This window comes from Thamnophis sirtalis, unplaced genomic scaffold (genome assembly GCF_051295495.1).
Source record: "Thamnophis sirtalis isolate CommonGarterSnake01/CBP01778 unplaced genomic scaffold, rThaSir2_p1.2 scaffold_1, whole genome shotgun sequence".
Classification (NCBI taxonomy): Eukaryota; Metazoa; Chordata; class Lepidosauria; order Squamata; family Natricidae; genus Thamnophis; species Thamnophis sirtalis.
The window spans coordinates 142,367,457-142,392,440 of record NW_028261381.1 but is presented as its reverse complement, the minus strand read 5'-3'; the positions used below and the strand labels follow the sequence as shown (position 1 = coordinate 142,392,440).

Genomic DNA, 24,984 nt, shown 5'->3' with positions numbered 1-24,984 from the left:
TCTCAACAAATTGTAGCATCTACTTTTGACTGATCTCAGAAATTAAAGTTGGGCCTAGGTAATATTGGATAGGATAGGACCATCATGAAATTCCAGAAGATAGCAGGGGCACATGGTGTTACCAAGCTAATGGTATCGACGTAGCACAGAAGATTTACTTAGCTTAATACTCTGTGAAAGTGAGGAAGAGGAGCTGACGTTGCGACGACACAACCTGCGATCTCAAAAGTCCCGAGATCACAGTAGATACTTTTGCTGTTGTATGGTCCGTATGGACCTAAACCATCCCGCAGAGATGGTGATCAGGAAGAATATGTCTTGCTGATCTCAGGGACCCCGCAAAGTCCCTGATTGATCCAAGAGAAGTTCTAGCCGGCTGAAGTTTCCAAGAGCTGACCTAATTAATTTACGAGCCTTGAGACAAAGTTCAAAAAAAACCCATTCATTTATTAGGACTAACATTTTGGCACGGACTTCTGTGGAGCCAAAACTAAATCCCACTTAATGGCGTCTGAACTTTACCCCTGTGTTCCCTTCCCTCTGCCTGAAGTCATCAATCACATTCTCCAATAGGACATTACAGCAGGGTTCTGGACATGCACATTCACATCCCAGTTACAGAAATATGACACTTTTTACTCTGGCCAAAAGTATTTATGGAATTTCCCCCCCCCCTTCTCAAGTTGATAGTAGTCATGGAAATGCTTTAGACGTTGACACAGGTGGCAAAAGCGCAACCACAAGCTGATGAATTGGGACAGTTGCAGAACGAAGGGAAACAGAAAGAAAAAGTGTGTACAGCTGGTGAGGAAATTTTACTGTTTTAAAAGAGACTGCCCCAAAAAAACTTAAAGCTAAATTAAATTTGAGAACAGAAGAAATAAGCGACAAAATTAACCTACATTGGATTGCATTGGACAGTGTGTTATCTTTCTTTTTAAATGCTATTTTATGGATGGAATTTGCGCAAAGCTTTTTAAAGTGAACGAATTAGTTTTTCTTCATTTTTTTTATTTTTGTAACCTATGGATTGAAACTCTTTTTTTCATTTCTATATGAGTTTTTTCCTTTTTTCTATTTTGCCTCATTTAAGAATTTTACTTCTTTTAAACCTGGAATACAAAAAAGATACAAAGGGAATACAAAGAGGCTTGTAACATTAGGGGGAAAGGAAACAACACTGCCACTTGGAGGCTGGAGGTTTGAGCCTTGTACTTTCACTTCTCTCTTTGATGATTTCGATTTTGCGTCTAAAAAACCTTGCAGCTTCTTTACAGAGAGTGATAAGAAGAGCACAGAGTGTTTATGCAGGTGCTCTTTTGAACCTTATTACCAGCTAGAGAAAAGTGAAAACAAGGTCTTATTGTAAGAGATTATAAATGAATGTGTGGTTAATCTAATAAGGAGCTTTGAAAGCCAGAGTGGCAGTGTTTACCAGTTGAAAAAATGGCACAATATCAACATCAAAAAGAAACTTTAATATTGCAAGAGAAAATGTTTGAAATTCAAAAATTATTAGAAATATCAGAGAAAATTGAGGAGAAACTGGAAAACATAGAGCATATAACAGCAAAATATGTTGGAGAATTTCAATTGGAAAAAGTGGAGGCTAGAGTCCTAAAAATGAAAGAGAAAAATGAGCACAAAGACAAGAAATTTCTTGACATCTATGGTGAATGGAGTGTGGTTGGAAATGGAGAGAGTGGAATATGGAAAGGGGAGCTAGATGGCCAGGAACTCTACCCCAAGGTATAGAAGAAGAAGAAAGAGAAGAATTGATGGATTTAAGGAGCAAAATCTTATCAGAAGCACTGTTGATTACCAAAGATATGATGATTAAAGAAACAGATGGAGGGTATTGAGATTATATAAGAGATGCAACAAGCAATGAGCTGCAAAGAGAACTCCGCACAAATATTATCAAGAAAATAATCAGAAGATTAATTCCACAAATGGTAAAAGACTTAAGATTGCATTATTACTGGAAACATACAGGTTGATATATGAAAGCTTATAACAAAAAAATTAGTTAAATTTAGAGCATTATGTAAAAAATGAAGTGATAATGGATATGGTTAAATAAATAATTGTCAATGATAATAATGTATACATATGTAGTGGTTTGATAAGAATTAATTGGATGTGAATGGTAAATGGTGACTATGAAAGGAAGATTAGAAATTTTGTTATGACATAAACGCTAATAATAAAAAAATCAAATTAAATCTAGTTAAACTTTGAGTATTAGGTAAAAAAATGATATGATAATGGACATAGTCAAATAAATGATTGATAATGATAATGATAATAACGTATATATGTGTATTGGCTTAATAAATGGAAATTGGATATAAATTGTAAACTGATTTGGAAAGGAGGACTAGAAACTTGTTTACTAATTATTATTAATTTTTATTTAGAATAGGTCATAAGGATTTAACGTTATTGGATGATATTGGAAATAGCTAACAAAATGCTATTATGTGGTTATGTTTTAAACTTTGGAATATTCTATGCAAAGGGACATTAAAACAATTATAGTCAAATGAAAATTGAGGTATGATGATAGTAATATCTATAAATATATTTGATTTAAAATATATGATTTGATATGAATTATAGGTGATGACTGTGGAAGAGATGCACAAAAGCTTTTTGTAACCAATTGAAACACTTTCTATAGTATGTAAAGAAAGAGGATTCTTTGTGTTGTGTTTGTGTTTATGCAAAAATAAAACTAAAAATTTTCAAAAAAAAAGACTGTGAAAGTTTGCTTCAAAGATTTGATCTGAAGGTAATATGATCAAATCACTCCTTCAAAACAAATTGGATACCATTTGAATGGATTTGGCAGTTTGACGTTTCCCATATTATTTATCAATTCAATCTGATTTCAGAAGTAATTCAGTTGACCTAACATGTTAAAAAGTGATAAATTGAATCAGAACTTGAGTGATTCACTCACTACAGATAGTCCTTGACTTACAACAGTTCATTTAGTGACCGTTCAAAGTTACAAGGTCACTGAAAGAAGTGACTTATGACCATTTTTCACACTTACAAACTTTGAAGCATCCCCATGGTCATGTGGTCAAACGGTTCATACTTACCATCGTTGCTGTGTCCCAAGGTCACATGATCTTGTGTAACCTTCTGACAAACAAATTCAACAGGGAAGCCAGATTCACTTAACAACTGGGTTACTAACTTATCAACTGCAGTAATTCACTTTAACAACTGTGGGAAGGAAGATTGTAAAATGGGGCAAAGGTCACTTAACAACAGAAATTTTGGGCTCAATTGTGGTCTGCATTTATCGAGGACTACCAGTACTAATAGCTACTATCCTCTCCTGGTTTAAGTGCAGTGGAGCATCTGTATTTTCATATTGTACATACTTTGGGTGCAAAGTTAGGAACATGACAATTCCTGATCATGTTCCTCCCTTTTCATGTAACAGAGATGTGCAACCTGGGGGTCCCAAGTCCGTTTTTAAACCCTTAGATCTCCCTTGATCATGATTGCTTAGATGAATATTAATGACATCAGATAATGGAATGTAGTGCAAAATAAAACAGTGCAAAGCTATTCAAAGTTTTAGGTCATAGTAGAGCTGTCTCCAAAAGAAAGTTGGATTAGAAACATATTTTCTTAAGTAGTTTGAAATATTTGCAATCATTCACACATTTTTCATGGGAATTTGCTAATAGGTTTAACTTTATAGAAAGGCTTGCACCACCTGACTTCTTTCATCTTAATAGCATGAAAAATATTTAGATGGTTTGAGAACTACAATTATACAAGCTTCATATGGCACATGATATGCCATTTCAGATCCATTTATTAAGACTTATTAGAAGTGAAAGTCTTGAGTACAGGAATTTTCCATAGCCAGTTCTTGGGTATATGCGTCTAAGCAAGCATTTTGTATTGATATATCAAATTGTGTGTGAACTTTTATAATCCCCTTTTGGTGACAACAGTGGTCCCAGTGTCGGAGATGACATTTTTCATTGCCTTGACTGAAATTGCTGAAAATTGATAGTAAATTGCTTGTCCTTTTGAAGGAAAAAATATACCCAAAAATGAGCATAATGTAAAAAAAGAAACTCCTAACCTTTCATGGGGAAAATGATTGGAAGCATATGCTTCCAACCATCGATTTTTTTTTAATGCAATTGTTGAAATGGTGCAAAATGTTGCAGAAATGGACAATCACTTAAATAAGAGCCAGCAGTGTGCTATAGCTTCCAAAAAAGCCAACACAGTTCTAGGCTGCATTAACAGAGGAATAGAATCAAAATCACATGAAGAGTTAATACCCGGGTTGAAATGCTACCAGTTTGCGATGGTTTGCCCAAACTGGTAGTAAAAAAATGCTAAACAAAAAAAGTTAAAAAAAAAGTTCTGATGATCAGCTGTGCGACAATCAACTGTGCCGCGCAATCGCCAGAACATTTTTAACTTTTTTTTAAATGGCAAAACTGGTAGTTAAAAAATGCTTTAATTTTTTTTAAAAAAAGTTCCGACAATCACGCGGCACAACTGATTGTCGCACAGCTGATCATCGGAACTTCTCAAGAGAACCGGTAGTAAAAAAATGTTTAAATTTTTTTGGCATGCAAGCATGCAAAGTGCATGTGTGTGCACAAGCAAACTGGTAGCAGACTTCAGAGCATTTCACCTCTGGTTAATACCACTTTAGAATGTCTTGGTAAGGCCACACTTGGAATACTGCATCCAGTTTTGGTCACCACAATGTCAAAAAGATGTGAAGACTCTAGAAAGAGTGCAGAGAAGAGCAACAAAGATGATTAGGGGACTGGAGGCTAAAACATATGAAGAATTGTTACAGGAACTGGGTATGTCTAGTTTAATGAAAAGAAGGACTAGGGAAGACATGATAGCAGTGTTGCAATATCTCAGGGGCTACCACAAAGAAGAGGGGGTCAAGCTATTTTCCAAAGCACCTGAGGACAGGATAAGAAGCAATGGGTGGAAACTAATCAAGGAGAGAAACAACCTAGAACTAAGAAGAAACTTCCTGACAGTTAGAATAATTGATCAGTGGAACAACTTTCCTTCAGAACTTGTGAATTCTCCAACACTCGAAGTTTTTGAGAAGAGATTGGACTAGAAGACCTCCAAGGTTTCTTCCAACTCCGTTGGAACTTCTGTTCCGTCTTCTGTTCTGTTCTCTTCTATTCTAAATACATCCAAAAGTAACCATTTTTTTGCAAATCAGTGTTAAATACAAATTACCTTGTTTTCTTAAAAAAGGGGGGTGGGAAATGAAATTATTATTCATCTTTAAATAGAGCATTTGGAGGGAAAAAGCAATATGAAGGTAGAGATCTACACAGATGAAAGTAGTTGGATAAGATGTTTTCTAATCCATTGTACATGCTCCAAGTGTAGGAATTGAATATATCATTTAAACCTTAAGTAAATTTTATAGAAATGTGTATATTTTAGAGTAGTTTTCAAAAAAGTACACAAGAAACATTGCATGTAGACTGAGTAACAAAAGTGTCTATTATTAAATTTACTCCCCAATTGCATTCCTGAACTCCATTCAAGCAAATCCTGTTTTTAAGATAAAACCACAAAACCAAGTTTCTATTGTTATTGTTATGGTTATCTGGACATTGCTTTGCATTTATTAACATCATCATTTTCATTTTATGCCTGTTAAAGATATTCACCTGTGGTATCAGTTTCATCAAGCATTTCAAATTAATTTCCACAGGATATTAGAGACACTGTTAATTCATGCTGAACTATTATCCCGGGCTTGACCTGTAAGACATACCTTTTTCTTTACAGACAAAAAAAAAAACGTTCTCAGAGAATTTGCACATGTAATAATTTATTAGTTTCCCTTCTTTTAATGTTTTCCACTGGAATTGCTTTACTTGAAATAAGTTAACCAGCTAAATTTGTTGCCTTTTCAACTTGCATGCTGAATACATTCCTTTGGAAACAGTGGAAACCTGCCTTGAGATAGTAAAAACTGTGTTGTTGTTTTTTTGCCACCAGTTAAATTTGGGAATGCATAATTTCCCATCCACCCAAAAATAAAGTCTTGAAGTCACTTATGTGTTGCTCTCTTGTAAGCAGTCTGTCACGTTTTGATTTCTATAATCACATTTTACCTTTGCCCTGCGTTCCATATGCACAAATAAACATTTCCTACTCAGCTAGTTACGATAAACATCAAAATAAGGAATAGCATACAAATATTTTCTCAAAGCAAGAAGTTCTTCTAAAAAAAGACAGAATGGAAAAAAAACTACAGCATTGCTGTGAGCATGTGGTTTTCTCCTTTCCTCTCCTCCAAAAGCAGCACTTTTCTCTTACTTCAGGATACAATAAAGTGGGTGGCAAGGGACCATGAATATCTAAACCAATTAGAAGGAATAAAAGTAATGATGCTGGATGGATCCTGTCCCTCTGTCACCTCCCCATAACAGTTGTCTTTTAAAAGATTGTCTTTTACATGGTTTATTCTTCAAACTTTTCTTCTGATGTTTTCCTTGATTTTTGCCTGGTGGTTACGCTGAAACGATTTTGGGATTTTACAAAATGCTGTAAGAATTTTGCATTAAAAGATAATATAAAATATGATATTACTTTATCTCATCATAATAATATAAATGAGAAATTGGAATGCCATTATGTTGTTTCACTTTAAATTGGAATATTTCACATAAAAGGATGTAAAAACAATTAGAGTCAAATGAAGACTGAGGTATGATGAAAGCAATGTATATAAATACTGCATACTTGATTTAAAAATATGTGATTCGATATGAATTATAGGTGATGACTATGGAAGGGACGCACAGAGGTTTTTGTAACCAACCGACACACTTTCTACAATTTGTAATGGAAGATGGTTTTGTGTTTTTTGTTTTTGTCTGTTTATGTTCATTTAAAAAAAAATTCTTCCAGAGGAAAAAAAAGAAATTGGCAGCTAGAAACAGGACTTTGGAACTTCCTGTGCTATTGTTGTACTTAAGTACAATGACAATAAAGATTATACTTATACTTATCTCATGTAATAGAGAGAGCAAATGTGGGACAGTGCTTAGCATATCAGAGAAAATCCAACTCCATGTTTCGTCATGTAGCTTGACGAAACGGGAATGTCTTATTCCCAGGGATACAAAGCAGTGGGGAAGTGTGTTGCAGTCTTGCAATAAAAAGGAAGTGAAGATTTTGCAGAGGAGGAAATTGTTAAAAGGAATATGCGTGGTGGTGTTTCTTCCTATCTTCTCTCCTTTCTTTTCAAGGAGAAATAAAAGGCTGCAGAAATGAGAGGAAATAATAATAGCAGTAGTATTATTGTGGGCTGGGAGCTGATGACGATTAGGAGAAGAAGGAGGATTTTGGGGGAAAAAATTTAAATGATTGGTTGCTTTAGACCTTAATTTAATATGGAAACTTAATATGGAAATAGGGATACCTGTTCTTATGAATAAAGCATAATTTGAAACAGTAATTTATTATTAATTGATTGCAAGTGGCATCACATGATTTGCCAGTAGACATGCATAGTTTACTCCTGGCTTAGTTTACACCTTTAGGCACCTGTAAACCTAGAGGGAAAAGCAGGGAAAAGGTAAGATAAAACACCCTGGAGCAGAGCAAACCACCCAAACGCTCTAATTTGCAATGTTATGATAGCACATTTGCAATATTCAGGTTGCATTGAGTGATATTCCCAGGTACACTTTAAAAATTGTGAAATAAAAATTATTGTATGAGTATTTTGTCTTGATGCAATTTGTGGACATTTTTGTCAGAACCTTCAGGATGCATTTGGTGCTCCCATCTGTTTCTCCAGCTGCACTGAAAGAAAAATTGCCTTGAGCCACTACCCCAATTGATTGGCAGATAAAATAGTGCAGATGTCCCCATTGAAAAAGTTCTTCTGCCAGCAAATAATTGCATGAACTTAAAGAAAATAAGGCTAGCTATGGGTCCCTCCATCAACTGACTGGAATGAAGCACAAAATCTTTGCGCCTCAAGCTTACAGAAGTTATTTCAGTCAGTTTTGGTACATGATGGCTTGTAATGTTTTAATTTAATAGAGGCTTGGGGTGGTCTTTTAAGTATATTTGGAATGCTAAAGATGGATTATACGGCATCTCACATAATAGTTGTCATGGAAGTTTGTCTCTTCATGTGATGGGTGTCAACCACAAAAGAATTGTGTTTACAAGACAGTAAGCAAGTAAAGCTACTCCCCACCAGCCCTTCTAGTTCCCCAATATTCTTCTGTCTATCCTGCTTTGTTTTTGGGGAGCTATAATCACAAAGCAACTTGGCTGCATTTTGACTTTCTGAGAAGGTCTACCTAACTATAAGTTCAAGGCATCTTTTCTCAATAAAGATGTTGTTTTGCAGCCTGCTTGCTTCACATTTATTTTTTAGATTATTAGCCAAGTGACTCTGGCACTAAAGGAGGTATATCAAAATATCACACTACTTACTGCTACTTGAATTTTATAGGATTGTTTTAAAAGAAAGTTTTAAATCAGAGGTTCCCAAACTTTCTCAGTTCATGGCACCCCAAGTGCCTCAGTAATTGTTTCACAGCACCTGTAGGCTAAAACTGTGAACTACTGCTGTGTTTTTCTCACAAACTAAAAATATCCCATGGAGCCCTGGGGGCTGCCATGCAAAGATCAAGAACTGTGGTCTTTAAATGATTGTTGAGAGAATATTTGGTATTCTTCAGATATAAACACTTCTGGCAAGGCACTGCCCTAAATGGCAAAACTGAAACCTTAGAAATAAGGAAACAGCTCAGGACACTGAGAAGAATTGGCCAAAACATGACATATCAGAGGTTTTGGAGGAAGGAAGGGAAAATCTACATTATGCTACAAACTTCCGTTCCTCTGCTGGGATTACTTCTAACTTTCTTCTACCCTGCAACTCCTTTATATTTTTTTCAAAATCTGCTCTAGAGGATTGGGAGACATTGAGGGCCAGATTTTGAGGTCAATTGTGGAAGGTATATTACCGTACATAATTGTGATGGATCTATAAAAGCAAACTTAAATAATTACCCTTAAATTGTATCTCGGTCTTGCAAACATTGACCATAAGAATATAAACATGCTGTCACATTAGAGGCTTACAACATGATATAAAAGCACAGTATATTTTTCTGAAGGTCCTATATAAATATTACAGTCCAGTTGTATATATCTGATACTGGTACCCGAAAACAATGACTAGAATCAATTTATATGAAAGCTGAGTGTTTTGAAATGTCAGCTTTCAAGTCTCTATTATATGATTCTTGATAAGAAATGTAACAGGAAAAAAGAGGAATATTAGAGAAAAGACCTTTCATACAATTATTCTTTGGCGAAACAGCAGTAGCTCGTTTTAGAAGGGAAAAATGTTGATTGAACTGTTTTGTACCCAGGCTCAACACTATGAAGAAGAAAAAAGAGCATTAAGCCACGAAATAATAGCCCTCAATAACCATTTGATAGAAGCCAAGGTGACAATCGATAAATTATCAGAAGATAATGTAAGTATTTTCTCTACTACAATATATATAAAGATAAAAGTAAAAATTATGACATAGGATAGAAATATAATGTTGCAAGTAATATTATTATTATTATTATTATTGTTGTTGTTGTTGTTGTTGTTATCTTCAGCTATTAACGACAGGTACTCCTTGTTTAGGGATTACTTCATTTAGCAACAATTTGCAATTACAACATGATTTAAAAACAAGTAACCTTACAGAGCCAATTCTTGCATTTACAACCTTTTCAGTCTATAAAGCTGAAGTAAAAGTACGGTTAGAGTTTCACTGAGGAATTGCTTAGCCTAATGACCAATTTGTTGATCCCAATTGTGGTTGCTAAATAAGGACTACTTGTACGCCACTTCTGTACAGAACACTTATTTTATTATTAAAGGTTTAGCAAAACATGTTGCTTTTTTTCCTAACTGAGAATGATCTCAGTATCAAATGGCACCAGCAACTACTGACACCTTCATTAAATTCTAATTATATGATATATGCCGGTCTACTGTTCTAAATGTTACTTTTTTTGTCCAAGCTAAAACGTATGAGGAAAGGTTGCAGGAATTAGGTATGTTTAGTCTAATGAAAAAAAGGACTGAGGTAACATAGCAATAGCAATAGCAGTTAGACTTATATACCGCTTCATAGGGCTTTCAGCCCACTCTAAGCGGTTTACAGAGTCAGCATATTGCCCCCTAACAATCCGGGTCCTCATTTTACCCACCTCGGAAGGATGGAAGGCTGAGTCAACCTTGAGCCGGTGAGATTTGAACCGCTGAACTGCAGATAACAGTCAGCTGAAATGGCCTGCAGTACTGCACCCTAACCACCGCGCCACCTCGGCTCTTGATGGCAGTGTTCCAGTATTTAAGGAGCAGCCACAAAGAAGAGGTCAGCCTATTTTCCAAAGCACCAGAAGGCAAGACAAGAAGCAATGGATGGAAACTAATCAAGGAGAAAAGCAACCTAGAACTAAGGAGACAATAAGAACAATAAACCAGTGGAACAGCTTGCCTTCAGACATTGTGGGTGCTTCATCACTTGAGGCTTTTAAAAAGAGACTGGAGAACCACTTGTCTAGAATATTATAGGGTTCCTGCTTCAGCAGGAGGTTGGATTAGAAGACTTCCAAGGTCTCTTCCGACTCTGTTATTCTGTTACTCTGAAAGCATCCAGTCTCTGATTCACAACTATCATAGTCTCTGTTTGACAATATGCTGGTTTACTTTCCCTTAAATAATTTTATGGGATCAGTTAACTTTAACAATAGATTACCTTCTTTTATGCAGAATTTTAATTGGCAAACATTTAATTAAATGTTTTCCCCAGTGTTCTTATGACTTTTATTTCGTCCATGAAGACTTCCTTGTTGGTTAGTATCAAGTCAATGATTTGTATCTTTCTCTACCCTCTGAAGAAGAAGGCCATTAGCAAAAGAAATCAATAATTTCCTGGGAAGACAATGCTTGACCTAGTTTGTTATCCAACAAATGCTAGGAAAATTAAAGTCCCCATCGCTACCATCCCATGTCTTTTTGAAAGAAGAGCAATTTGCTTCTGAAAAGCATCATCCCCATCTTCTCCTTGATTAGGCAGGTGATAGTCTACTGCTTTTATTCATGCCTCCATATATTTTAACCAAGATGCTTTTTAGAGCATCACCAAATAAATTCATTCACTTCAATTTCTATACAAGCATGGATACATTTATTTGCCATACCATTCTTTTTTCCTTCCATTGCTATATTCCAGTCATGGAGGTCATCCCATTAGCTTTCTGTTATATGTATGTTAAATAATAGGTACTATAAAATGCATGAATATTATGAGCCAATCTTTCTGGCTTTTTATTTAATGGTTTACTAGGACACATTTCAATGTCCTTCCTTATTTTTAGTGTACAAGTCATTATCTGATATCGATACTATATATTTATTCTCTAATTCCCCACAGGATTCAGTTTATCAAGCTCATCAGTTTTAGGCAAACACATTTTTTCCAGACATTCTAAGATATAATCCATCTTGTGCCAAGAAACATGATGCTGATGCTGATCATCAAGTTTATGATCTAAGAAATCAAATGTAACATAACTTGCACAGCCAGTCATTCCTTGGCAATATTCTTCTTTCTGTTTACAGTCCTTCCCCCCACCTTCCTTCCTAGATGTTTGATGTCCCTAATGATGTAAATTGTAGCACTTTTTAGCAACCTCCACACTGATTAGCAGGAAGTAATAATTGTTAGCAGATTTGTTAACCCATGGAAGTTATTCTGCTGCATTCTGATCCACACCTTGCTCCAATGAAATTAAAGTCTAGGCAATGCACATTTATTTTAGTTTCTCAGAACTGTGAATTGTGTATGATCTTCCACCCTGCTTCCTGTTCAGTGATATTCTTTTTTCCCTTTGAAGATTCTGACTTATTTCTTTAGTTCCGATGACCCATCATATTTCAATGTAATATATAGTTCAGTTCCTACTTTGCATTGATCCCCACCAACTCATTATACTCACATTGAATACTGTAATCTTTTCTCCATCCTTTTTTTCTGAAAAGAAAACGGGATGTCAGAAGAAGCTTTTCATCACCCAGGAATATTTATAGAGATTCTTCAAAGTTCTTTTCTGCTTGAAGAAAAGCAGAAGAGCCAAGGTGGCGCAGTGGTTAAATGCAGCACTGCAGGCTACTGCTAGATCAGCAGGTCAGCGGTTCAAATCTCACCGGCTCAGGGTTGACTCAGCCTTCCATCCTTCCGAGGTGGGTAAAATGAGGACCCAGATTGTTGGGGGCAATATGCTGACTCTCTGTAAACCGCTTAGAGAGGCCTGAAAGGCCTATGAAGCGGTATATAAGTCTACTGCTATTGCTATTGCTATTGCTATTGAAGAAAGTCTACCAAGAGATTAATAGAAAAATCATGAAACTCTGATTAGCTGTTTGATCAACAATCAAACAGTAGATAGTAATAGCAATAACAGACTTATATACCACTTCATAGTGCTTTTACAGCCCTCTGTAAGTGGTTAGATGCATGCATGGTAGATACAGACATGCAGTCACTGTTCTGTATAGTAGGAATTTTGCATGGAGTCCTTCAGGGTCTCCGAGGAAAAAGCTCAACAACCAAGGACCGAGAGCACCAAAGTTCTTGATAGTTCAACCTTGTGCTACATATATTCTCTTCTATTGGAAGGATTTTATGTGAAATGACTCACTAGCCTGGCAACCCATAGATGAATGTGGATTGCATTTGTCAGGACTCCTTAGACTAAAATTCATCTGTAATTCTGTTTCCCAAGTTTACATGATTTCACTTGGTTGCCAACCTCAGATTTGCCTGAAATCTCTTTGATGTGTCAAAATTGTATTGAGAGGGAAAGAGTTCCAAGATTCAAATTTTGGACCTCCTCTTCCTATATCTTGGCCACTCTTTTCTCAGGCTTGACGTTCTCTGCCATGTCATCTAGCCCTTGTGTGCCAATGGTTTTCCTGAGCATGAAAATCAGAAATTCTTATTTCATCAACTTCAACCATTTTGTTATTAAACAATTGTTCGCCCTTAGTCAATGTAAAGGTATAGTTCCCTTCTTTACAACCATGGCAGGTTAAATCCATTGCTTTTTCTCTGTACCTTTCTCACATTTTGGTGGAGACTGAATTTAGAAACCAGCAATGGCTGATTCTTTGCATAAGGAGAGTTACTGACTTTTCAGAGAGAGAAAAATCAGGAGCCAGTAGTAACTATAGATGGAAGGATCTGTAAGTCTTAGAATTGGAAGGAGCCTTTTCAGCCATTCATTCCAACTCCCTGCAGACATGTTCCTTTTGTGTATTTCTTTAATTTAATTTAGGTTCCTCCAAGTAATTGCATTCTTGGACCAAATATATCTTCGTAAATACTGACATTTTAGATTGTAACTAAAGAAAGAAAAAGCGTGTAAATGTCTTTAATGTGCATGGTTATTTTTCAGCCAAATCAGTTTACATATGAAAAACCACCATAGAAGTGGCATTTGAGTAGCTCAATCGCTGGGCAGATTAAATTGAAAATACCTTGCAATTAAACTGCTAGGTTGCTATTATCACTACTTTCACCCAATTGCCAAAATAAAAATTCTCATTTTCTTCAGGGATACAACGAATGATAATTACTCTAATAAATATATCTGCCAAGTTTGAGAAACAATGGCTGAATCTATCATGGTTGAAGTAGTTCTCCTACACTTGATAATCTACCAGCCACTAACCTATGTAGCAATCAGTCTTGGTCAGTGTAAAATGATTTCTCCCTATAGTCTCAAAAAGTAAAGGTAGACTCCAACTACTTTCACATGGCATATATTCACTTAAGTCCAGATTGGTCAAAATTGGAGTGTTTCAAAATGTTTTCATTCCTGTCTCTATAAATGAGCTGGATAGTTGCGTACTCTTGAACAGACCTAACTAAGAACTTATGTGGGTGAATAGATCTTCGACCACAATCATCTTTATAAAAACAGTGCATAAAACATTTTTGAATGTTTGGATTCAATATTTGGAGTGTGCTACTAAATTAAATTAGTGCTTCAAATTTCTTTGGGGCAATTTTCTTAGTCTTAGGTGAAATTAGAGGTAGAAGGTTCAGTAGCTATAAAAGATAAATAGACATTAAATGCAAGACTGAAATGCTGAGAAGGCCAGAAATTATACTTCCTATGTGCCTGGGAGTCAATATGTATTCCCATATCTTTCCAGATCATTGCCATTCAGTTTTATGAGCACCATAAGTAAATAGAAAAAAACCCTTTGAATTAAAGATTGCCCATATTTTCTGTGATGCAATCGTGTATCCAAGTGCCCTTTAATCAGTGTTTCTTTCATTTTTTTTTCAAAATAAGCATTTATAGAGACAGCAAAAATCTTAATCTATAAAAAGAAAAAGAATGAAATTGGATTTGTAGAAATGTCTTTGTTATACTCATTTTGAAAATTGAAGTTGCTGGATAGAATAATAACAGGCTTCAGTTGACATTCAATTGTGTTTTTATTGCATTGCATAACTATACGTAATACAGCCATGATTGCCTTAGTCAATGAGTTACTTCTGACTTCTATTTATTATTGTTCTACTTGGGAAGATGACAATCAATTCATGGAGATTGCTTGTCCCTTTAAAATGAGACATTTGAGAGCATGGACATTGTCCAATACAACCTTCCAGACTGAAAGCATCTGGTGTATGGATTGTAATACAATAAACCTTTTGTTATCACATCATCATTGGGATGAAACTTTAAATTTGTTTGGTTCTTTCTCAGATCTCTGATGGCAGCTTTTTGGATGTTGTGGTAGAACTAATAATTTTACATGTCATTTTATGTTATCTTTCAGGAGCTCTATAGAAAGGATTGCAATTTAGCTGCTCAGCTGCTCCAGTGTAGCAAGAATTACGACAGGGCGCATAAGCTTTCTGAGGTAAGAAATACTGGATGCTCTGATGCAGTGCCTAGGCAAGAAATAGGCAGCAGAGGGAGAAGTAACCAAGGAACCCAAGGGCAAGTCCATGTTCACTAACTATCATCAGAAGGTCACTAAGATATAATGCCTTGACAGTAGCATTCACTTACTGGAATGGAGAAGAGAATCTGGGTGGGGTCCTAAATTGAAACAACTGGATGACAAAATACTAAGAATGGGCGGATATTAACGCAACCATGTTTGTGCCCAATAGCTGCAAGGCCAAGATGCAAGAATGAAGAATGCTCAAGAAGCTCCATGTCTTCTGTACATTATTTTGATTTGCTTATATTGTCATAAACAAACTTCCATGGATTCTAGGCTGCTTATCAATCACAAAAACAATCCAATCACTCAGCTGCACTTCTCTCTTAATAGTGTTATATGGTTAAATGGGATTTTTCTTACCACAAACTCTGCAGAAAAGTATTACTAGAATAGAGGCTATCCCAGGCTCAACTGCCAAGCTGTAACAGTGAAAATGGTGGGAAATTCAGTATTTTGCCTGCCGCAACAGAATATTTAAGGACATTCTACCCAATAACATACATATCCATTTAGCTAATCTTCTGAATCTCCCAAAAGTATCTAATTCGCAACTTTGGGAGACATGAAGTACTTTCCTAGACTTATCTAAAAATCTAGCTTTGCCCAACTGTACTCCTCTAGATCAATGGTTCCCAAACTTGGCAACTTTAAGACTTGTGGACTTCAACTCCCAGAATTCTCCAGAGCTGGCTGGAGAATTCTGGGAGTTGAAGTCCACAAGTCTTAAAGTTGCCAAGTTTGGGAACCACTGCTCTAGATGATTATGACAATTTTGGATTCTGGAAGTTGGAGCCCTGCCATATGTAGAAAGCATCTGTTCAGTATAGTTCAGCAATTCCTAGAGATTAGCAGTTTTGTCTTTGAACCTGTCAAAGCATCATGTGAAATGCCTGGGCACATGTGTATGTGTGTATGTGCAGAGGCACAGACATGTGCCTAGGCACAGACTTAGATATAATTCTGATTTTGGCATTCTTGTGCAAGATCTTGCAACCTCGTAGGATTTCAGTGCTTTGTTTTGTTTTCTTTTATTTTGCTATGGAGCAGCCAGGATGCCTTTTGGGGGTCCTGCAGACATCTCATTGCTGTGCTTGCCTAACCTACTTAATCAGGTCAGTTAAAGACCTAGCAATTACATTTGCACAGTATGCTCATTTGAAATCTAAATCACCGTTTATAAAAAAAAAATCCTAATTAAACTTGAAAAGGGAAAGAAAGAAGTAATAAAGAATGAATAAAAACCTTTTAAGCTTTCGTGATATGATTAGTTTTTTTAAAAAAATACTATGCATTCTTCATATTGGACTCGGTCATGTTTATTTCATGTTTAGTTCAGAAGTCATAAAATTTATTTATTTATTCGTTCATTTGCATCCGTTTAAAGAATGCCCAACTGCAGATTATGCTGGGAATTATACATAATTAAAAGGAGGAAAACAATAAAAAAGAAAGGGATGATATGTTTCTGGAAAGACTAAGTACAACAAAACCAACTAAATACCAAACAAAAACTCACAGGGTTCAATCATCACCTTGTCCTAAAGTCAGAGAAGATAGCCAGGTTTTCAGTATCTTACCAAAATTCATCAGTGTGTACAGACCTTGGCGGTGAATGTTGTTCCCAGAGCGCAACACTGCAACAGAGAAACACACTGGATGACATTATTCAGTTGAGGAAATATGAAACACATCCATTCTGCCATATTGTACAGGACAGGCAGAAACAATTGTCAATCAGCAGTCTCTAAGACAGTGTTTCTCAACCTTGGCAACTTGAAGATGTCTGGACTTCAACTCCCAGAATTCCCCAGCCAGTGAATGCTGGCTGGGGAATTCTGGGAGTTGAAGTCCAGACATCTTCAAGTTGCCAAGGTTGAGAAAAACTGCTCTAAGATAACCAGGAGGGCTTTACAGGTGGTAAACAGTAGCTTGAATTGTACTTGAAAACTGGCAACCAATGCAGCTCATTGAACAGTGGTATCCCATGGCATATTGAGGCATGGTCATTGCTGCCCACGTTGTCCCATTTTCGAACAGTTATAGCTTCTAAGTGATTTTCAAGGGCAATGGCATGCTGAATACATAACACTGCAATCATAAGGTGACTAGGACGTGAGTGATCATCTGAAAGGCCTTCAGAATGAGGAGCACTAGATCAGTGATGGCTAACCTTTTCAGCACCAATTGCCCAAAGAGTGCAAGCATGCACATCCCCAAAATGCAAAGCATGTGCGTGCCTTGCACATGCACCCCATCCCTGTGCATATGTGCACACACTCCTGCGCCCCCATGCTCAGAGAACCCCAAGGACCCCATAGTTCATCACTATCCCAGGTTGTGTGTTAAAAGAAAAGAAACCATGTATATGCATAGCTACCAATTTTTGTAGAGCGCCTAGAACACACATTAGATCACATCCAGCATATGATGACCATGTGCCCTCTTCTGGCATCCAAAAGACCTTCTAATTAGACAAGATAAATGTTTTCAACCTTTTTGGATAAGGAGGGAGGAATTTAAAATTGCTAAATAAGTACCATAAATTTAAGTTTGTGTCTTATTGCAACTCCGTCACTCTTTGATAATCCTAAAAGTCCTCAAAATCTACAATTTAAGGCATTGTTTTGCATTGATACAAGTAGCCCTCAACTTATGACTGGTCACTTAACAATCAATCAAACTTATAACTGACCTCTTCCCCCCCCCCAAAAAAAAAGAACTTACAACCCAGTTTCAAACTTCTGATATCCCCCTCCTGCATTGACATGATTGCATTTCTACATGACTGCAACCATGTGGATTTACACTGTTTGAAGCCCCCTGAGATTCCATGACCATAGTTTATGACCCCCCCCCAAAAAAAACCCTGGTGTTTAACTTCTGGTTTCTGGTAAAACTTAACAATCACAACATTTGTTTAAATGATTGCGGCATTCACTTTATGACTTCCATGTTCGCTTAACAACTGCCCTCCAAAGTCATAAAATTGAGACTAGTGGTGTGGTGATGTGCTGCATGACCATCACTGCTCACAACAGTAATTGTGGGATTAAATTGTGGCCTAACTCAAGGAGGACCCATATTTTCCACAAACATAAGAGAAGGGAGAGGTGCAAAAATGTCAATCTTGACTGATGGGGGGGGGGAGTGGGAGTCGATTAGTATCTGGATAGGACACCAAAGGAAATCTCAAAGCTACAGGCTAAATTGGGAATTGGAAAAAGTATCCCAGGGCAGGGGGACCCACATCAATATTGTTGCCAAGGAAACCATATATACCTGTTGCTAGGAGTTAAACATGCTCAAGGGAGATTTTACTTTTCCGCACTCTGCAGAAGCCAGGCATCACCAGTGAGAGGAATCTAATCAGAGGGAGGGGTGGGAAAATTGCATCAATAAAATTGTGCATCCCTAGTCAATATTATTTGCTTTTTAACTGTTAACATAATCACCCGGATAGACCTCCTTCACAAATTAATTTTGAAAACAATCCCAAATCACTGGATTACAGCACCATTTTATGCCTGTTTGCTAGGCTGGGAGTCTCATTGGAATCTAAGGGGTTTTTTTCCAAGCAAAACTATTAGTAGGATTGCAGACTTAGTTTTGTGGGCACACAAAAAATGAGAATGGGAGTCTTTGCATTTCTGGGCCCTAAATTAGCTTTCAGGTTGCATGTTTTGTCACCATCTCTTTCTTCGTTACAGCTGAGAAAATGGGAACAGCTGCTTTCATGGCTTCGCAGTCTGTGAAGGATATGGTTGCAGTGCGTGTGAAGTGCATGCTACTGTGCTGCAGATGTTCATATATCATAAGATTTGGGTTTTGGGGGGTGGGGAGATCAGGGACATTGAGTTATCTTGTAAAAAAAATGTGGCCATATCAAAATATTTTTAATTTGCTTTCTTGGCTGAGTGCTGTAACTTGCCTTTATTTTGACAGTGACTGATTATCAAGATGAATGCATTTTGTTAGAAGTCAATTCCATTAGCACATCATACTTGCAAAAAGCTTCTTTACAAGAAGAAGATCTAGCTACCATAGAACTCTGCCCTATTGATTTATTGTGGTTCTGGAATGAAGGCTTTTCCCAGAAAGCTACATTTGGCCTTATTGTAGTACAGCTGTTCCGAAGTCTTATTCTTGCCATTTTGACTTTATGTTCAGAGCCATTACCGAATCCAACATTTAGGGCATCCTGTTAGGCAAATTGAAAGGGACCCTTCAGGTTGCTGTATGTGGTTGCCTCCTTCCTGTTTCTTTTAAGTTTCAAATGGAGGACAGCACTGTCCATGCCACACAATCTTTCCTGTGCGCGCAGGACTTGTGTATTTTTAAAAAAAACAGGTTCAATTGCAAGCCCCAGTTAGTGTCTACCAGTGGAATAAGTAGGGCTGTTTCTCCCTTTCAGAGGCTACTTTAACCTAGCTCAACGTTCAGCAACCTGTGGCTCTGGAGCTGCATGTGGCTCTTTCATCCCTCTGCTGTGGCTCCCTGTCGCTCAAAATATGTGTCACAACCGCCAATGTGCGACACCTGTGGCATGCAATTTATTGAGCTTTTCGACTCCCGGTAGGCCAACCATGGATAAATCCAAGAAAAGAAAAGTTTCAGAAGAAAACAGAATGTTTAATTCAACTACATATGCTAGATTTGTGGCCGCTCAGGAAATAGTCAAGCACGGGAAGGGTTTTGTGGCTCCTGGTGTTTTCTTTTCTGTGGGAAACAGGTACAAATGGCTCTTCAAGTGTTTAAGGTTGATGACCCCTGACCTAGCTTGACATTATTGCTCACAATCATGTCAATGAGGAATAACTTTATGTCATAGGAAACAGCTTATTTTGACAGTGGAAATAAGTGGAAATACAACCTGCAATCCTCAAGATTAATATTGATCGTTAATTTGCAAACAGGCCTTATTTAACAGTACTTGGTGTGTACGGTATATTAGTGCATTGATATCAATCAAAAACTGGCAAAGGGGAAGATATTCATATATTTAAACATCTGAATGTTAAACGTCTTCCCTCTATGAGACAGGACAGTATATAACATAAACACACAACAAATAGCTAACTCCTTTAGTCAACCAGGGCAATCTGCCATGTTTGAACATTTGCGTTAATAATTCATTCATGATAGGAGCCTTTTTATTTATTATTGTTTTCTTTCACTTGAAAAACCACATTTGTAGGCTTCAATACAGTAACTGGGATTTCTAGATCATAAGCTTTACTGTTGACAACCCTTTTATATATTTTTCTTCTCCTTCCCTACATTTATTTCAGCTGCCAGCTGAATTTCAGGAACGTGTCAGCCTCCACCTAGAAAAGCATGGATGCAGCCTCTCGGTACCTCTGTGTCATACATCATTTGCCGATAACATACCAACTTGTGTCATTGCAAAAGTCCTGGAAAAGCCTGATCCAAACAATCTTTCTCCCCACATGTCAAGCCCATCAAGCAGAGATCTTGCCTTCCAGGAGTCTCTTGGAAAACTTGGCCAAAGACCTCAGTACAAGTCCGAAATTTACTGCAGTGATACAGCTCTTTATTGCCCTGAGGAGAGAAGGCGGGAGAGAAGACAGAGTGTAGACATGCAAGTCAAGGGCGTTGGGTTCTTGAGGTCCCAGAATTCCACTGACAGCACAGTTGAAGAAGACGGCTTCCATTCCAGCTTCTCTCATGAAGCTTTCCCAGAATATGTTACCTCTCTACCTACTTCTAGTTCCTACTCCAGCTTTAGTGTAACGTCTGAGGAGAAGGAGAATGCCCAAGCTAGCACTTTGACAGCCTCCCAGCAAGCCATTTACCTGAGCAGCCGCGACGAGATGTTTGAAAGAAAGCCATCTTCAGGTTATGAGCAGGGGAGTCCAAGGTTCGCCAAGGCTAAATCTATTCAGCACATGGAGCTGGCAGATGACAATGAGAACTCCCCTACTTTCACTAGGACTATGTCCCCTTATGCAAGTGAGCCTTATCATTTCTCGGCCATAACAACTCAACAAGCTTTAGCATCACAGAAGATGCGCAGTGAAAGCAGGAACTCCCACTTGTCAGAAGAAGATCTACCTGGACAGTGGAGACAGCTTAGTGTGGAAGATATTGGTGCATATTCTTACAGGAACAGTGGCAGGCTTTCTCCCTGCAGCTTTTCAGAGCAGTATTACAGAAGTCCTATAAAGAAAGGAGACAGTCGATCAAGTCCCATTTATGCTAGTTACAAAGGTGATAGCTTCTCAGAGGGAGATGATATTTGTCAAAGTAGACTTGTGGACTCCTGCTTCCTGAAGACAGACAGCGGTCTGAATATTGACATAAGCACCAGTTGTAAGCAGGACAAATTGCCCTCTTATAAAACAAAAGAACTGAGGGACAAAAAAAGTGAAAGAATCACAGTCCAGGTGTGCAGTAGCAAAAGCATTGATGGGAGTCCTGTTTTGAAAAGAGAATATGTTGATGTTAGTCCAAACAGTTCAGCTGAGTCCCTCAACCATAGTTCTATGGAGGCTTCAGAGATCCATCAGTCTTCCATCGAGCAAGGAAGCCATTCAAGCCTCCATAGCAAGCAGCAGCAGCAGTTTCAACGGACTGGAAGTACAGGCTTAAGTCGAAAGGACAGCCTCACAAAAGCACAATTGTATGGAACCCTCCTTAATTGAAACATCTTCCAAAGCTGCAATAAAGAGATAGAGAGAATGAGACAGAACAGCAACTATGATGACATTTGACATGTCCAGTATCCTGTAGTTTTCTGAATATGAATATGAAGATATTATATATATATATATATATATATATATATATATATATATATATATATATATATATATATATATATATATATATATATATATATATATATGAATATATATGAATATATATGAATATATATGAATATATATGAATATATATGAATATATATGAATATATATGAATATATATATATATATATATATATATATATATATATATATATATATATATATATATATATATATATATATATATATATATATATATATTAAAGAGAGAGACAGAGAGAGAGAACATATACATACAAACAGTCACGGCTTTAAGCAGGAAAAATGAGAAAACCTGATAAAGGAAAAGAAAAATATTACAAGACACTTTTCACATAGAGTAATGACTTTTCCATCTTGGATACTAACCCTTTGCCCACTTTTATAACCTAATATATTTTTATAAACAAAAGGGTATTTATTAGATTATCCTTAGTACTCTCAAGCACTTTGAGTGACATTTTTTTGTCCCCTTCAAGTAAGTTTCTTATTTATTTTTTGTGCATGAGGCCACATGTGCCTAAATTCTTGGAGGGAAAGGGTTAAAAGAGAAAGAGGGAGCAAGAGAGAAAAAGAAGGGAAAAACTTTTGCAAGGACAAATCAGACCCTATAAGATTTTGAAGTGTAGATTGTGTGCAGTGCAAGATATACAAGAATGTGATAATATAAAGAAATCTATTTTTAAATGAAATGGAATCAAAATAAACCACAAAGTTATTTAATACATATGTATTTAGGAGAGGAAAAAACTGGGGGGAAATGAATGCACAAAGTGATACAGATATTTTGGTTTGTCTGTCCCATTGTGTTTCAACTTCCCCACACTGTACACTACCTCAAAATTAATTGAGGGGTTCTTTGGTCACTTATTTTTCTGTAAGCTTGCATTTATATCGTCTCAACTGCATGGAGTGTCACAACTAGTACTGTATTTTGCATTACTTAATAAAAGGCACCAGTGAAAATGTTTTGGTTTTTTTTCTCATTAAAAGATGTTCTGACAGGATGTTGTTACTGTGTATTCAATGGTTCAGCTATATACAAAACATATGGTACTTATTCTACATCAGACCAAGCCTCGTGGGCTCTGGTGGTGAACCGTTCTCCCCATGATGTTTGTAATGAACTCAAGTGATGAAGAAATGCAAAATTATGAACCAGGCAACCATGTTCATAGGAAGCCCTCTGTTTACTACAGCTTTCCAACAACAGTACAGTGCTTGGAGATGCCTACCAATTTCTATTATGCCGTTCTGTTTATGAACTCCAAAATAGCTTCACCCCACCATTCAGATATAGTAAAATTGCATGATCAGAACATGAATTGATTATCATGGCTAGGAATTCTGAACAATTTAATCCCAATTGATCTGGAAGATTTTGTATTTGTATTTGTTTTTTATTATTTGTATGCCGCCCTTCTCCGGGAGGACTCAGGGCGGCGAACAATTCAAGGGGGAAAAAGGGGAACATAAAAAGACAAAATACAAATAATAAAAGTAGACAACAGTCACACAACCATACATGTCGAGAGGGGAGGGAACTCATCACCCCCAGGCCTGCTGGCAAAGCCAGGTTTTGACGGCTTTTCGGAAGGCCTGGAGAGAGGTGAGGGTCCGAATCCCTGTGGGGAGTTCATTCCAGAGGGCCGGAGCTGCCACAGAGAAGGCCCTCCCCCGGGTAATAGCCAGGTGGCATTGGCTGGTAGATGGCACCCGGAGGAGGCCAACCCTGTGAGATCTAATGGGTCTGTGGGAGGTAATTGGCAGCAGGTGGTCTCTCAAGTACCCAGATCCAATACCATGAAGGGCTTTATAAGTTACGACTAGCACCTTGAAGCGTATCCGGAGACTGATCGGTAACCAGTGCAGCTCGCGGAGGATAGGTGTAACGTGGGTGTACCGAGGTGCACCCACAGTCGCTCGCGCGGCTGCGTTCTGGACGAGTTGAAGTCTCTGAATACTCTTCAAGGGCTGCCCCATGTAGAGCGCATTGCAGTAGTCCAGTCTTGAGGTCACGAGGGCGTGAGTGCCTAAAGGCAGCCTATACAGGATCATAGGAAGTTGCTTAATATTGAGTACCTTATGAATAAGTGAGCTCAATATTGTCTGTATTGACTAGAGCAAATCTGAATTATCAAGAAGGAATTTTCTTCTTGAAGAATTGGATATGTTTTGGAATCTGTGTCTGATCCAGAGCTCTTCAGCTGCCTCACATAAGCTCCTAAAATCTTCCACTCATCCACAGACCCTTTAGCAATCATCACTAATTGTTTTTTCCTGCCACCGTGAAATGTATTGCTGCTGCTCCTATGGACTTATGTACCATTTTGCTTCCATTTTTTGAGTATCTAAGGTTTGACTAAATATTTTATTTCTATAACCCCCTGGATGTATGGTCATTGATTAAAATGAACAGCATTGGTTTAAATTGGTGATGTTCTTCAAGATTCTTTTTAAAGTTGGGATTCAGCCTGAGATAACAGAGAGCTGGATTAAGGTTTCAAGGAAATCTTGATTCAAGTAATTGTTCAGCCCTGTAATCCCTTGCCGGCCTTAGACAAGTTCCTGTACCTTAGCTTAATTTATTGGGCAGGGATAATTTTATAATTAAATGGATGAGTACCATTTATTCAATTATACATTTTAGAACATTAATTGTTGAATTGTGTTCATGGTAAATGGTTCATTGGGACACTTTTGCTTAAAGGACAGGCGAAAAGCTATTTTTTAAAAAAAATCCAACATCCTGTTTTCAAGAGAGGCTAAACAGATCCCTCTAGAAAATTTATAATTAGGACACAAATCCTGTAAGCCTTTCCAAGCAAGTTGTTCTAAAGAGAATATTACCTCTGGTCACAATGGATTCTGTAGCCATCATCTTAGATTCTGTGATACTGTTCTGTTTGTTCTTTCATTTTTAATTAAGCCCTCTTTAAGTATTGAAAACAGTTTAAAAGATTGTGGTTTTTGTGAATGCAAACTCTCAAAGCTCATATGCACATTAACCAGGATTGGCATATAATCTTCATTCCTTAATAATGTCATCATTTGTGCCTATGGATAAGG

General features: G+C 37.2%; 1 protein-coding gene across 6 annotated transcripts in view; it reads left to right on the top strand.

The window, feature by feature from the left end:
- Nucleotides 1–21,852, top strand: part of BEGAIN (brain enriched guanylate kinase associated) — a 163,509-nt gene extending 141,657 nt beyond the window's left edge. For all 6 annotated transcript variants that reach the window (XM_087726414.1, XM_087726405.1, XM_087726399.1 and 3 more), the window contains 3 exons: nucleotides 9,447–9,554; nucleotides 14,939–15,022; nucleotides 20,401–21,852. In XM_087726414.1, coding sequence (XP_087582540.1) covers nucleotides 9,447–9,554; nucleotides 14,939–15,022; nucleotides 20,401–21,774 — 1,566 coding nt within the window. In that variant the 3' untranslated portion in view covers nucleotides 21,775–21,852. The remainder of the gene's footprint in view (nucleotides 1–9,446; nucleotides 9,555–14,938; nucleotides 15,023–20,400) is intronic.
- The last annotated feature ends 3,132 nt before the right edge of the window (nucleotides 21,853–24,984 follow it).